Genomic DNA, 15,467 nt, shown 5'->3' with positions numbered 1-15,467 from the left:
AACGCGAAAAAACCCCGACAGCGTTCAGGACGAAGTGGCGGGATAGCTGACGTTCGATCATTTATTCGCATTAAGGAAAGGAAAAGTCCGGCAATCTTGTCTTCTTGTATTTTTTTTCGATGTTTTGGTTCCGTCAAATACAGCTCCCGCGCGGGCTGAAAAGCATGCTAGCGTCTCCCTTTCAGCTGGACAAGTCACAAGACGCCTTTCTGTCACCGAGCGCGATATCATTGCTCAACGATATCATATAGCAATATCAAGATGCACCGCCCTTTTAGCTGGTGACTAAGAATGACACTTCATCGCGTCACTGCTGCGTGCGCTCAGATATCGCCCCGGGTGATCTCGAAGCGGCATCCTTATCTCGGTGCATATCATTCTCCGCCGCGACCAGGTGGCGCTGCTTCGAGCGCCGTGAAAGACATCGACTGCCACTGCGCGTCGCCGTGTCTTGCGGTGGCAAATGTGCGGACGAGCCCTAGCTTGTTGGTGGCCGCCATTTTTCGTCAATCACGCGGTTGATTTCGAGAAGGACAACGTGCACGCAACACGCGCTGATGTGAACGTGCCTCGCGCGTCGAGCCAGTTCGGCGCCACAGCAGCGTTCAGCTTGTGCGCGGCGGGTGCTGTGAAAGGTCTGCAGTGCAGCGTCTGCGGACGTTTTTTTTCTCGCTTACCGAGGCCCGTGCTCTCGAAGAAGACAACGTTCGCCCTGCGCGGCCCGCGACACAGCCACCCGCTGGCACGGGCCCCGTGCACCACGTTCGGACGCCGCTGTGACCACCAGTCGCCCCGCTGCACAGTCTTGCCGCCGCCGGGTTCGGAGCACCCGCTAACGACGCCGCGAGCCCACCCGACACCAGCGTCGTTTCAGTGCAGCGGTTCACCGCTGTCCGGTCGTCTCTAGCTGGTTGACGAGCAGGCGAAACACCGCACCGTACACCATGGCGACCAGCATGAAACGTAAGAGGGCCCAGAAGCAGGCCGACCCGGAAATGAGGAAGCCGACTACGGTACGCAGTCTGAAGACTTATTTCAGGCGCTTCGACCTGGACGTGAGGGCGCCTTGCACCGACACTGACTTCTACGTGACCATCGATGGCGTCGAGCCGCCCCCGAGACAGCAGGGCTGCTGGCTCATCAGGCGAGCCGGCGTCTGGAACCGCTTCTTCCAGACCATCGGCGTCGAGCTCCGCCAGAGCCGGCCCGGCAAGCTGTCCGTCTGCACGTTCGCGCCCCAGTGCGACCCGAGCATCACCGAACACGGGCTGGTGTGTGCCGCGCTCCTGGGAGAGCTGCTGTCGATCCACCGGTGCATCTACTACGTGCACTGCGGGTATTCGGGTCACCTGTTCGCGCTCAGGCCGAGGATGTTCGACCACCTGATCCCCAACAGCGCCATCGAGCAGTTCCACCTGGACGGACAGATGATGACGAGGGAGGAGGCGTACGGGCTCATCAAGGTCATAGTGCGTGGCTACATGATCAGCGTCCAGATCTCCAACCTCCAGCTGCGCCAGTGCGACATGATGACGCTGTCGGGCTACGTCGCGTCGACCGCGACGCTGAAGGAAGTGTCCCTCGTCGAGGTCGGCCTCAAGGTTGTCGACGTCGTCGCGCTGTTCAAGGCACTCGAGACCAGCCGGACGGTAGAGTTCATCAAGTTGGAGATCACCACTGTGGGCATACGGGGAGCGCAGCAGTTTGCGAAGCTGCTGCAGCACAACAAGACGCTGAAGTCGGCTACTCTGCAGAGGGCAAGACTCCAGGCCAAAGGGGCGGTGGCCATAGCGTCCGCGCTGGCGCACAATACCACGCTGGTGGCGTTGCGCATTGCGAGCAACAGCATTGGACCTGCAGGAACGCGGGCGTTGGCCAACGCGTTGAAGACCAACAGCTCGCTCATGGTCCTGGACCTGCGTGACAACGCGATGGGAGCCGAAGGAGCGTACGCGGTCTCAGACATGCTCACCGTGAATGCTAAGCTCGAAGAGCTCCACGTGTGTGGCAATGCCATCTCAGACTCTGGAATCGTCGCCGTGGCCGAGTCCCTACTGCGCAACAAAACGCTCAAGGTGCTGTCGCTCTTTGCCAACGGCTTTGGCGAGAACGGGATCGTCGCTTTGGCCAGACTGCTTGCCATCAACGGGACGCTGCAACGACTCAACGCCACTCTGGAATCCAACTACGGTGGCAGGAGGCCTTTGGACGCGTTCACGGCCGCCCTGGCATCCAACAAGACTCTCCATGGGGTGCAGCTTTTCGTCTGGGGGTCTCCCGCCATGAAGCAGCTGTCGCACACTCTCCGCTTGAACGAGACCCTCCAGTACCTGTGCATCTGCACGTCCAGCCCAGAAATCGACCAGCTGTGCTCCGCGCTTGAAAAGAACAAGTCCATACAGGAGGTCGAGGTCAACTGCTACCTCAACACCGAGGATGGAACTGCGTTGGCGCGCCTCTTCGAGGTGACCACGACCATCAAGGCGGTGACCATCACCAAAAAGGTGACCACCTTGTGCCTTATCCGCATCTTCCACGGCCTGGCCAAGAATAAGAGCATCTGGTGGTTCAGCGCCCAATGCGGCTCCCTCAGAATTAGCGCCAGCATGGCCATCGCCGCCGCCCTTGAAGTCAACAGGACGCTCTGCTGCATGACCTTCGGACGGCCCTCTGTCGACGAGGCAAGCCTGAATATCCTCAGCGCAGGCATCGCAAATAACCCCATGATCCAGATGTTTGGACTGGGCTACACGACCTCCAGCAGCGCGGGATTCAAGATCAGGGAGCGTCTCCGCCGCAACATGTACATGATGATGCAGGCCATCGAGTTTGTACTGGCCCACACGATTGTCAAGAAGGGAGCCGAGGCGTTCGAGGTGTACAAGGCGAGCACGTTCTTTCACCAGGAACTAGGCAAGGCCGGAGCAAGCAAGGGTCGTCCGTCGGCGCTGACCCTGATAAGGGAAGCCGAGCACTTTGTTGAGGACAACTACTTCCGGATTACGGGCGTGGTGAAGGAGGAGGTCGTGTGCATTGGGCCAAAGCGCAAAAGGAAGAAGAAAGTGACAATGTTCGACCACCTCAACAAGTACTGCTTGAACGAAGTGCTCTCGTACCTTCGGGTTTCCGATGTGCGGCTGTGAACTGAGGCAGTTTTTTTTTGTTATATAAAGTTGAGGTTTTAAATAAACACTTGTTTTCTTTTTACAGATTGACGAGTTTTCGTTTTTTGCGTTGCATAAAGTAAGCTTAAACCTTTCAGTTCCCTTAGTTATAAAATTTTCTTTACCTTCTAAAGGACGCTCGCGTCTGTTTTTATACTGAAACATGGTCACTTATTTTCCGCCTTTTTTCCTTTAAACTACCGTTTATTCTTTTACACTGCTGCATTCGGAGTTAAGGCTGGTTCACATGCAAGCGAGCTCGATTGAGCGGCGCAACGCAGCGAAAATTTCAAACTCATCACAGCGACAACTCGAAACAGGTTCTTCCGCCGCGGCGGCAGGATTTGCTAGCATTTTCGCTTGCATGTGAAACAGGCGTTACGTACAGTTCAGCTCCGTGAGCGATATCAAATGCTTTAGTAGTAGCCAGCTACAAATCAGCACGCACAAATGCGTGATACGAAACCGAAACTCCAGGAAACCGCCGTTGTGTCGCTGTCATCGCTACTGTGCTCTTGCGCAGTCGTTTACGGTCAAGCCAAGGCCGCCAAGGCGGATTTGGTCAAGCCAGCCAGCAGCGTAGCTGCAACATTAGCGCTCGTTTCACTGCTCGCTTCACGCAAGTTATGGTTTTGTCATGTCATCGGTAACATTTGGCCAAAAAGTCTTCACTCCCAAGCCGCCCGACAAAGGCAGTTTCCCGCTGGACCACGACGGTAAGAAGCTCGCTTTCGAGTTCTTTTCACGGCTGAACAGATATGGAGCCGTATCGACAGCTGAACTAATTTAGATATGCTAACGTTTAGAATAATGCCCAAGTTATCGCACTGTCTTCCGGTTCGTTCATTGAAGGCGAATGCAAGAAGGGAGTCCTACAATACCTTCTCTGCTTGAAGGACAACGACGGCAACGCGGAACCCTGCAGGCATCTCGCCCAGAAGTATTTGAAATGCAGGATGGACAAGTAAGTGTTGCCGAGCCCCTTGAGAAGGTTCGTCGTAGATTCGAATTTTTTTATGGCCTCCAATTCTCAGAAAACCATTTCATACTTGCCGGGCTAATCGCGAGCTAGGGAACCGCTCGTGACTTTTTTTTTTTTTTTCCCTTTTTCGGATTCGCTTGGCTTCCGTTCGGGCTTGTCCCGCATGCTTTCAATGGCTTTCGACGCCCGTGCGATTTTGTGATTCCAAATGGTTGTGTTCGGTGCCGTTTCTCACGTCGTTTCATTGACATGCATTATTTCAGGCCATCAATGCTATTGCTGGAAACGTCCCAATTCGAGTTCTTGAAGGCAGTACTTAAATACGTTTCGCGTACGTGCTGACAGATTCGTGGTGCAAAAGTGATTTCGGTTTTGGTATTTTACCGCGGGTGGTCTTACACGCGTGCTAATAGTATCTGGAACTACTTCTGTTCTTTTTTGTTGCAGGCAATGAGTGTCACACAGATTTTCTTACTATTAACTAGAAGGAAAGCTGGTGGCGCTGCACCTGAACCTTCATAGAACTACTTGAACCTCCATGTGCGCGCAAAGCATCGTGGGGCGATGAGCTACTTGGTGCCATAGTTCCTTACATGGAGTGGTTTCTTACTATTAACTAGATGGAAAGCTGGCGCCGCTGCACCTGGACCTCCATGGGCGCTCAAAGCATCATGGGGCGATGAGCTACTTGGTGCGGGACAGTAGATTTTTTTTAGTAACACGGAGTAGCGTTACTAAGATGCCCCATTCCGTATACGACTTCGGCGTAAAAGTAGTGTGCAAAAGCCATAGTAGCGAAAACGCAACAGCACACGACGCCAATAAAAGGTTTTTGTTTTCTGGAACTGCTGTGGAAAAACCTTTTAAATTGCTGAGGCGACAATATTTTTTTCAAAAACATATTTCGTTTTAAAAGTGCGCTTGTTAAACACGCAATATTGGCTTTTGTGGTCTGCAATGCTTGGCCAATAGGAGAGCGAGCAGTCGCTTATTTTGAGCAAACTTTGCATTTACATGCTTTTCTGCTAGTTTGTTATGACTTCTAGGCAGGATATTGAATGACAGGACATTCTTGATTATCGAACGTTTGTTTTTTCCTTGTTTTTTGGCCAAAAGTTGTAGTTCTGCAGTCGGTAGCTCTCTGCATCATGATGCTTAGAGCGCCCTTGGTGGTACAGGTGGTCACGAGGAAGCTCCATGCAAACTCCTATAGGCGGGGCGCCAGCTTTCCTTCTAGTTAATAGTAAGAAACTCTATGGTGTCACAGACCCAGTGCTGACTTCCAACTGGATGAGTTGGTCCGTCACGTCAGACCAACTCGCCCATCAGTTCCTATTGCTAAGATGGGAAAGTGACACTAGCTAGACAGGTAAGGGGCTGCTGGCATGCCGTATGGGAGGAAGCACATAATAATGCCTTCTTCGTTCAGAAAGGCCGCTAACCTTTGAACTTCTCATGATTCTACTAAAGATGCATGATTGTTCTTACCAATCAGTTCTTTCGAACTGCCTTTCATAAAACATGATTCACTCATTCTTAGTACCATTGTAAAGACCAACCTTCGCTACTCTCAGTTTATTGGTTTAAAAAATATATTCAGCCATCTTTAGCTTGGGAGAAGTTTCTGTGACAGGTTTCCTAGATTTCCCTTGAGTGCAACCAAATGGCTGGATCAGAGAATGTGCCATACGTAAACACCTATTTAAGAAAAGTGCTGCCTTTGCTTTCTCTCACTTCATGGACTTCATTAACTGGGATAGCAAGCTCATCTCTTTGAGTGGGTTCTCTTTGTTTTGCTTAGAACCTGGAAATGTTCTTGATATGCTGAATGCTGCCCTTGTTGCATTTACTTGCAAAGGAAAACCAGAAAGAATGTGCATTGAGAAATACATTTGGCAGCAAAACTGTCTTAGCACAGTATAAAGCAGTGTTTAGTCCAAACAGTACTACTGCTGGTGCGTTTTCATACCTTATTAGTATGAGGCGTTGTGAACTCAAAATGTAAGCAGATTCAAGTGCGTTTCAACATACCGTAAAGCATTTTTAATCACCTCTTAGCACTCATAATGGTGCGACCATCGTACAGAAATGCCCATTTTAGCAATGAGGGCTCTATAGCTTTCCTATGACCTTCGATCGAGAATTTCACTCATATTCATTGTATCAGTATATCTCAATCATGTTTCAGGATTTGAATTATCTGTCTAGAACACTTGAAAAAAATTGGCTGGCAGAATTTACATTGCAGGTCCATGGGAGGTTGTGGTAGAAGCTACAGTCCGTTTCATACATCAGGTGCAACGGTGTCAAAGCTAGCGTTCTTGTTTGCGCTGCCTGCATCCATGACCAAAAAGTAGTGCGTTCCTTGTGGTGAGCGAAACGTAGTAAATGCTTCGCCTGCAGGCTTACTACATGACACATTTGTCATGAGGTTAATTAAATTCCTTCTTATTGCAGACCACACGCTGTCGCTTTCTCGTAACTAAGACCACTCGGTCACAGAACAAGCACGGAGTAACACGCCTCTCTTTATTTTCCCATGTGGACTACTTCCGTAAATTTCACAGCGTTGCACCTGATGTATGCAATGGAGTTTATAGGGGTTGCAATGTAGACTGGAGTACTTCGTGATACTAGCTGTCTTAGCATTTTTATACTTGAAGGACAACATCGCAGTTATTCAGTGGTCTTGGTATCTGGCTTATGAGCCCAAGGGTGCGGCATTGAACCCTGGCTGTGGCAGCTGCATTTCGATGGAAACCTTGAAAATTTTCATGTGCAGTGTGATGTCAGTGTACGTTACAGAACCCGCAGATGGCCCAATTTAATCTGAAGTTCCTCCCCTGTGGTGTCCGTCATAGCTTGGGGACTTTAAACCGCGCACACCACTTTTTATGCTTGAAGAGTGAAATGTATGCTGAAAATGTGTGCAAATCTACATTTAAAGGTGCACTAAAGAGAATACTGAGCTCGTCTTTTTACTGCTGGAACTCAATCTAAAAGTTCCAAGCATTCTTAGAAATTTCGAATTATTGTTCCGTGTTGCCAATTTCCCTATTAAATCGGATTAAATGCCCGGCTTCCACCTTTATTTTCGAACCGACCGCAGAGAGTAGCAGTCAACCAACATGTAGAGTGCCTTTTAGCCAGTCGCATGGCAGCTTTCCGCTCTGCCATTGGCGGAGTAATACGTAGTAATGCGCGGAGTGATCTTTGAAGATGTACATGTTGATTGTGAACCGAACAACACTTGCAACAGAGCATGATGGCATCACACAAAAAAGTATAGATCTATGGATGTAGTGGGATTTCAAAACTGGAGTAGGGGCAGAGAGAGGACCTTCGAAAAAGGGGAACCATGATCACCAACACACCACAAGGAAAAAAGCGAGGCGAGCGCTTCCGCCGGAGCAGGGGGCGGGGGGGGGGGGCCATCACCCCCACACCAGCAGATGAGGAGGAAACATAGTCCAATTGCTTCTGGCTTGTTTTTTCAATGATATGTTCTCTGAACCACAAATATGTAGTGGTTTTATTAAACTATTACTTACGTCGTGCTGTAAGAAAGAGTAGTAAAAATTACTTGGGCTGTCTTCACGGTTTTCACTTGCCAATCGCAAGGTGATGAGGTTGAGCCTCGCAAAAACAAAGAGTCCACGCGTATTCTTATTTCCATGGGCTTGATTTGCAGCTATGTTGTCGTTGACTGAAACTTTTGTTCATGGAAACCCAGAAAGCAAAATAAAAAGGTCATAACGAAGTTTTCTAGAACACTCTTTAGTGCACCTTCATGTTCTGTTGAGCAGTTGAAGTGAAAGCCCACTTTCGAAAAACTGGGCATCCATCAGGGAAGCTTATATTTTCATTCGCTCGATTCCAGGCACCTGATGGCTGAGGAGGAGTGGTCAAAGCTAGGTTTCAAGGAGTCGGCCGAGGGGAAGTCGAACTAAGCCATGTGTGACACAGAGCCAGAGGTGAAGGCAGGGCCAGGAGTTGACGAGCCACAGACTGACAGCATCCCGCTTCCAGACGATGCAGCCGACAAAGTGCTGTCGTTTCAGGAAGCAATGGCCATCGCTGACAAAAAGATGCATGCCCTGATCAGGTGAGGCAGCTGGTACATTATATTTTTTTCTTTCTGCACATATCTTTGAGGATCCCCTCGACCCCTCTCCCGCACACAAGCATAGACGCATACGTTAATAATTGGTGATTGTCATTCTATTTGGCTGTCATGTGCATTGGTGAATGTGTGTCATTCTATTTGGCTGTTGTTTGTATTGGTGAATGTGCTTACCAGTTGCGTGCAGCATTGCACTAGGTGCACACGTCTGGAAAAATGCAGAAAAACCTGGAGGTGGTGCTTCTTGTCACCTGCCGCTTCGCTTTCATGCGTGGCAGCGTCAGATGTCGAAGAGTGCTCCCATGCACTTTGCGTGTTCACCCTAAGAGTGGACCACCCTGTATTTTCCATGTTTCTTGGCATTCTTAGTTCTTGGGACTGCAGCATTGGCCTAGAAGTTTGAGAGTCTGCCTCATACGAAGAAGGGGCAAGGTTCAGTCCTCAATACTGCCAGGATATGCCCACCAGTTTTCCACTTGTTTCAAGCTTTCCCTTGGCCTCGTGCTCGGGTCATCTGGGGTGAAAGGTTTGGAAAAGTGGGTCTTGAACTGCACCTCGAACTGGCCAGCAAAATATGTTCACCATGGAGATCTTTGACTAAGCTTCCTTTACACCATTGGAGTCGAACCATCATTCTTTCTTCGTGCGTTAGCTGCTGCGATGCAAGTTTGGGAAGTTCTGTTGTGAACATTATTTCAGATCTGGACATTTCATTTCTTGCCGCATTGTTTCATTTGCAGGAACGACCCCCTGCTCAACAACCTGCACCCCGAAGTGACCACAGATGAGCTGAAGTCCTACCTGGCACTCGAGCATGGTCAGGCCATGTCTCTGGTGGTGCATAAGGCCGATAACGACTACTACACAGTCGTCGTTGAGCAGAAGGCCACGGTGCTGGACTTGAAGAAGGCCCTGCGGCGTCATGTCACACTGCGCATGGTATGCTCATGACTGCTCTTACTAAGTGCTGGTTCCATGGTAGGGCACAGTGGTTATCAGAGGAGCCCCTCTAACCATTGGTGTCAACCCATTGTCATGATGGCGAGGTGAACCGCCTTGCACCATCATTGGAACTATCAATAAGTGCATATTATAAGTGCTTATTATAAGTGGATATGAGACTTAAGTCTCATATCCAGTGGAGAAGATTATTTCATAAAGGTCGGTTTTACCGTGCCCCGTAATTAACTTAAATAAGAACTCAAGTTGGCCGAGATGATTTCTTGGACTTATTGATGCACTTATTGATAGTTCCAATGATGGTGCATATCTTAACCCAGACACCTGCTTTACTCATCTCATTTTAGAACTGCTTGGTATGTAAATTTATTGATACTGCAACCACGCATGTTCGGATCTTAGCAGGGTGGGAGAAACACGAAATATCAGACAGAATACAATGGCAAAGCATAAATAAACAGTGGAAGGTTAAAGCAAAACAAGTAACAAAATAAAAATAATAATATTAATAAGTGCATGTATTATTTTTTTCCAAGAATGGCAACTACTGAGATTACCTTAGTGACACTGAAGTTTTGTAGTCTTCATTGACATCACTTGGTTCCTTCCTTCTGTAATGTTGTTTGATACGGGCATTTTTATTTTGTTACTTGTTTTGCTTTAACCTTCCACTGTTTATTTATGCTTTGCCATTGTATTCTGTCTTTGATATTTCGTGTTTCTCCCACCCTGCTAAGATCCGAACATGCGTGGTTGCAGTATCAATAAATTTACATACCAAGCAGTTCTAAAATGAGATGAGTAAAGCAGGTGTCTGGGTTAAGACATGCACCATCATTGGAACTATCAATAAGTGCATCAATAAGTCCAAGAAATCATCTCGGCCAACTTGAGTTCTTATTTAAGTTAATTACGGGGCACTGGATATGAGACTTAAGTCTCATATCCACTTATAATAAGCACTTATAATATGCACTTATTAATATTATTAATATTAATAATAATATTAATAAGTGCATATTATAAGTGCTTATTATAAGTGGATATGAGACTTGTTTTGCTTTAACCTTCCACTGTTTATTTATGCTTTGCCATTGTATTCTGTCTTTGATATTTCGTGTTTCTCCCCACCCTGCTAAGATCCGAACATGCGTGGTTGCAGTATCAATAAATTTACATACCAAGCAGTTCTAAAATGAGATGAGTAAAGCAGGTGTCTGGGTTAAGACATGCACCATCATTGGAACTATCAATAAGTGCATCAATAAGTCCAAGAAATCATCTCGGCCAACTTGAGTTCTTATTTAAGTTAATTACGGGGCACTGGATATGAGACTTAAGTCTCATATCCACTTATAATATGCACTTATTAATATTATTAATATTAATAATAATATTAATAAGTGCATATTATAAGTGCTTATTATAAGTGGATATGAGACTTGTTTTGCTTTAACCTTCCACTGTTTATTTATGCTTTGCCATTGTATTCTGTCTTTGATATTTCGTGTTTCTCCCCACCCTGCTAAGATCCGAACATGCGTGGTTGCAGTATCAATAAATTTACATACCAAGCAGTTCTAAAATGAGATGAGTAAAGCAGGTGTCTGGGTTAAGACATGCACCATCATTGGAACTATCAATAAGTGCATCAATAAGTCCAAGAAATCATCTCGGCCAACTTGAGTTCTTATTTAAGTTAATTACGGGGCACGGTAAAACCGACCTTTATGAAATAATCTTCTCCACTGGATATGAGACTAGGCAGAGCCATGCTTTAACAATCACTCTATTTCAGGTGCACAATAACTGTTATAAGTATTATTTTTTTCCAATGGCAACTACTGAGATTACCTTAGTGACACTGAAGTTTTGTAGTCTTCATTGACATCACTTGGTTCCTTCCTTCTGTAATGTTGTTTGATACGGGCATTTTTATTTTGTTACTTGTTTTGCTTTAACCTTCCACTGTTTATTTATGCTTTGCCATTGTATTCTGTCTTTGATATTTCGTGTTTCTCCCCACCCTGCTAAGATCCGAACATGCGTGGTTGCAGTATCAATAAATTTACATACCAAGCAGTTCTAAAATGAGATGAGTAAAGCAGGTGTCTGGGTTAAGACATGCACCATCATTGGAACTATCAATAAGTGCATCAATAAGTCCAAGAAATCATCTCGGCCAACTTGAGTTCTTATTTAAGTTAATTACGGGGCACGGTAAAACCGACCTTTATGAAATAATCTTCTCCACTGGATATGAGACTAGGCAGAGCCATGCTTTAACAATCACTCTATTTCAGGTGCACAATAACTGTTATAAGTATTATTTTTTTCCAAGAATGGCAACTACTGAGATTACCTTAGTGACACTGAAGTTTTGTAGTCTTCATTGACATCACTTGGTTCCTTCCTTCTGTAATGTTGTTTGATACGGGCATTTTTATTTTGTTACTTGTTTTGCTTTAACCTTCCACTGTTTATTTATGCTTTGCCATTGTATTCTGTCTTTGATATTTCGTGTTTCTCCCACCCTGCTAAGATCCGAACATGCGTGGTTGCAGTATCAAAAAATTTACATACCAAGCAGTTCTAAAATGAGATGAGTAAAGCAGGTGTCTGGGTTAAGACATGCACCATCATTGGAACTATCAATAAGTGCATCAATAAGTCCAAGAAATCATCTCGGCCAACTTGAGTTCTTATTTAAGTTAATTACGGGGCACGGTAAAACCGACCTTTATGAAATAATCTTCTCCACTGGATATGAGACTAGGCAGAGCCATGCTTTAACAATCACTCTATTTCAGGTGCACAATAACTGTTATAAGTATTATTTTTTTCCAAGAATGGCAACTACTGAGATTACCTTAGTGACACTGAAGTTTTGTAGTCTTCATTGACATCACTTGGTTCCTTCCTTCTGTAATGTTGTTTGATACGGGCATTTTTATTTTGTTACTTGTTTTGCTTTAACCTTCCACTGTTTATTTATGCTTTGCCATTGTATTCTGTCTTTGATATTTCGTGTTTCTCCCCACCCTGCTAAGATCCGAACATGCGTGGTTGCAGTATCAATAAATTTACATACCAAGCAGTTCTAAAATGAGATGAGTAAAGCAGGTGTCTGGGTTAAGACATGCACCATCATTGGAACTATCAATAAGTGCATCAATAAGTCCAAGAAATCATCTCGGCCAACTTGAGTTCTTATTTAAGTTAATTACGGGGCACGGTAAAACCGACCTTTATGAAATAATCTTCTCCACTGGATATGAGACTAGGCAGAGCCATGCTTTAACAATCACTCTATTTCAGGTGCACAATAACTGTTATAAGTATTATTTTTTTCCAAGAATGGCAACTACTGAGATTACCTTAGTGACACTGAAGTTTTGTAGTCTTCATTGACATCACTTGGTTCCTTCCTTCTGTAATGTTGTTTGATACGGGCATTTTTATTTTGTTACTTGTTTTGCTTTAACCTTCCACTGTTTATTTATGCTTTGCCATTGTATTCTGTCTTTGATATTTCGTGTTTCTCCCCACCCTGCTAAGATCCGAACATGCGTGGTTGCAGTATCAATAAATTTACATACCAAGCAGTTCTAAAATGAGATGAGTAAAGCAGGTGTCTGGGTTAAGACATGCACCATCATTGGAACTATCAATAAGTGCATCAATAAGTCCAAGAAATCATCTCGGCCAACTTGAGTTCTTATTTAAGTTAATTACGGGGCACGGTAAAACCGACCTTTATGAAATAATCTTCTCCACTGGATATGAGACTAGGCAGAGCCATGCTTTAACAATCACTCTATTTCAGGTGCACAATAACTGTTATAAGTATTATTTTTTTCCAAGAATGGCAACTACTGAGATTACCTTAGTGACACTGAAGTTTTGTAGTCTTCATTGACATCACTTGGTTCCTTCCTTCTGTAATGTTGTTTGATACGGGCATTTTTATTTTGTTACTTGTTTTGCTTTAACCTTCCACTGTTTATTTATGCTTTGCCATTGTATTCTGTCTTTGATATTTCGTGTTTCTCCCACCCTGCTAAGATCCGAACATGCGTGGTTGCAGTATCAATAAATTTACATACCAAGCAGTTCTAAAATGAGATGAGTAAAGCAGGTGTCTGGGTTAAGACATGCTTGGATCTTTAGGCACTTGGGGAAACCAAAAAGCTGTCTAAGGAATCCAAGGATTTTGCAGAGCCTATTTTTAGGGGAGGGCACCCGCTTCGGCTTTGGGAGGTGGTGGGTTCGACTCCCGGCTTCATCTCGAACCGGATTGGAACTTTTTTTTTTTTTCGCAAGGCACAAATTTTGGTTTTGAATTTTTTGCGATGCAGTGTCCGTTGCCATATCTAATCTGAGAACATAATTTCATGCAGAAAGATTAAAATTCACAAATTTGAAAAACAAAATATCTTTACCTGCACAGTGGTCCTGGGGGTGCAAAAAAACAAATGGGGTCATAATAAACAGTTCTGAAGAAATCAGCTTTGCAAGGTATCTAGGCAAAAAAGCGCAACTGACCAAAGCTGCATCTCGCCTTAAGGCGGGAACCTCGTCTTGGAAAAATTTATGTAGTCACAATTATGAAATTGATTTCAGAGAACATGTGTTTTTATGTGCCGGTTATAAATAATATGTCATTTAATTTCATGTAAAACAAGTCCTTCAGCACTTGCATGAAGTTTTTTGTGAAGAGCTTTCAAGAAAATGTTCTGTAAGAAACTTGCTGAAATGTGTGTTGTGGGTTCTCTAGGCATAAAGGAATGCAATGAGGGCCTTTCATAGAACTTGAGTTGCAGGACATTGAAGCTGCCACTTCAGAAACAGGAATACAAACTTTTCTTCGCATTTCTTAATTTACTGCTTCAAAACTCTGTAACTCAGGTTTTACGATAGGCAGGAAGACAGTTTTACCCTTATTGCATTCCTTATGTCAAGAGAGCCCATACCACACATATCAGTGATTTTCCTGCAGAAAATTTTCTTAGAAGCGCTTCACGAAAAACTTGCATAAAAATTACATAAGTGTTCAAGGAATTGTTTAACATAAAATTAAATGACACGTTTAGAATCTGCACACACATATACATATTCCCTGAAGATTTCTTAACTGTGACTACATTAATATTTTTTTTTTCAAGACCAGGCTCCCTCCTTAAAAGGTTAAGGTATATTTCATTACACTAGATAGCATGAAGCAGTCAACCTTTGATGCATTTCTCGTTTACACTTGCTTTTGTCTCCTGAAGTGAATTACTGTCATTCGTCTTTCATCTTTTTTTTGTGTAGGCTCGCAAAGGAGTGAAGCGGGTGCTGAGCTGGAAGTATGTGTGGAAAACCTACTGGCTATCCTTTGAAGGTGAACTGCTTAGGGACGACAAGGCATTTCTGCGGGACTTTGGCATTCGCAACAACTCCCAGCTGTTGTTCGTCAAACGGCTGCGTGAGAGATAGGCGCCCATGAACTGTGGCCGCATTTCAATAGCTTGTGAATCTGCGCGAGAATAAAACGGCATTGTGTTCTTCGTTTTAATAATAATGCTGGTCTGCTTTTCTCGAGTGTTAGTGAATGGTTCTAAGAAAGGAAGTTAAACGAACGCTTTTGTTGGTGACACAGTGTCAAAGTGTGTCAGTCAGCAAAAGTTAGGAATTCCACATGCTTCATTCATGCCATGTAGCTGGCATATCAAGAAAAAGTGAGCATCCCTGATGCTAGTTCTTTGTTGACAGTTCCTCGCGCGTTGCAAGCAGACATGTAGTAGCTGTGACTGTGGCAACTCCAATGCTGTAAGACTTCCTATGCAAAAACCTTGCGTTTATTTAGATTACTGTGGCCTGTACAAAAAGAGCTAGAGAATGCAAAGGTGGCAAGAAATTCACCTCCATGTTAATTTCCTCATGATGCCATGTAGGATATCATTGAGTTCTCCTGCAATGCACGCTGCTCTTTTTGCCTCTTGGCATTACGGCTATCATTTTCCCTTACATAGCTCTGTACACTGTGCTCAATTTATTTTCAAGCCTTTTCATTGCCCCAAACAGACTTGGCCTCAAACAGTTGTTGGGTCTGACTTTGTACATGTTTGCGTACTCAGGACCTCATACCCTGGAAAAAGTGAATATGAGGATTATTTGAGAGTGACCTGCGGTCTCGTCCTCAATTTCCATGCCACATTGCTGTCTTGCAGAGAAGCCAAACTAACTAGGCTAGCCC

General features: G+C 45.1%; 2 protein-coding genes across 3 annotated transcripts; both read left to right on the top strand.

Annotated features, from left to right (window-relative positions):
- The first annotated feature begins 442 nt into the window (after positions 1-442).
- Positions 443-3,211, top strand: LOC144104514 (uncharacterized). Its single transcript, XM_077637589.1, has one exon. The coding sequence runs from the start codon at positions 945-947 to the stop codon at positions 3,141-3,143; it is 2,199 nt and encodes a 732-aa protein (XP_077493715.1). The 5' UTR covers positions 443-944; the 3' UTR covers positions 3,144-3,211.
- A 529-nt stretch (positions 3,212-3,740) lies between these two features.
- Positions 3,741-14,792, top strand: LOC144104516 (U11/U12 small nuclear ribonucleoprotein 25 kDa protein-like). 2 transcript variants are annotated; one of them, XM_077637592.1, is made up of 4 exons: positions 3,741-3,880; positions 8,027-8,251; positions 9,010-9,208; positions 14,543-14,792. In XM_077637592.1, exons 2-4 carry the CDS (start codon positions 8,100-8,102, stop codon positions 14,705-14,707), a joined length of 516 nt encoding a protein of 171 aa, XP_077493718.1. In that variant the 5' UTR covers positions 3,741-3,880; positions 8,027-8,099; the 3' UTR covers positions 14,708-14,792. The 2 variants fall into 2 exon arrangements, with proteins under 2 accessions (XP_077493718.1, XP_077493717.1); XM_077637591.1 differs by lacking the exon at positions 3,741-3,880 and adding an exon at positions 4,017-4,128.
- The last annotated feature ends 675 nt before the right edge of the window (positions 14,793-15,467 follow it).

Source organism: Amblyomma americanum, chromosome 9 (genome assembly GCF_052857255.1).
Source record: "Amblyomma americanum isolate KBUSLIRL-KWMA chromosome 9, ASM5285725v1, whole genome shotgun sequence".
Taxonomy (NCBI): Eukaryota; Metazoa; Arthropoda; class Arachnida; order Ixodida; family Ixodidae; genus Amblyomma; species Amblyomma americanum.
The sequence above is the reverse complement of the archived record's forward strand: the minus strand, read 5'-3'. Positions and strand labels throughout refer to the sequence as shown.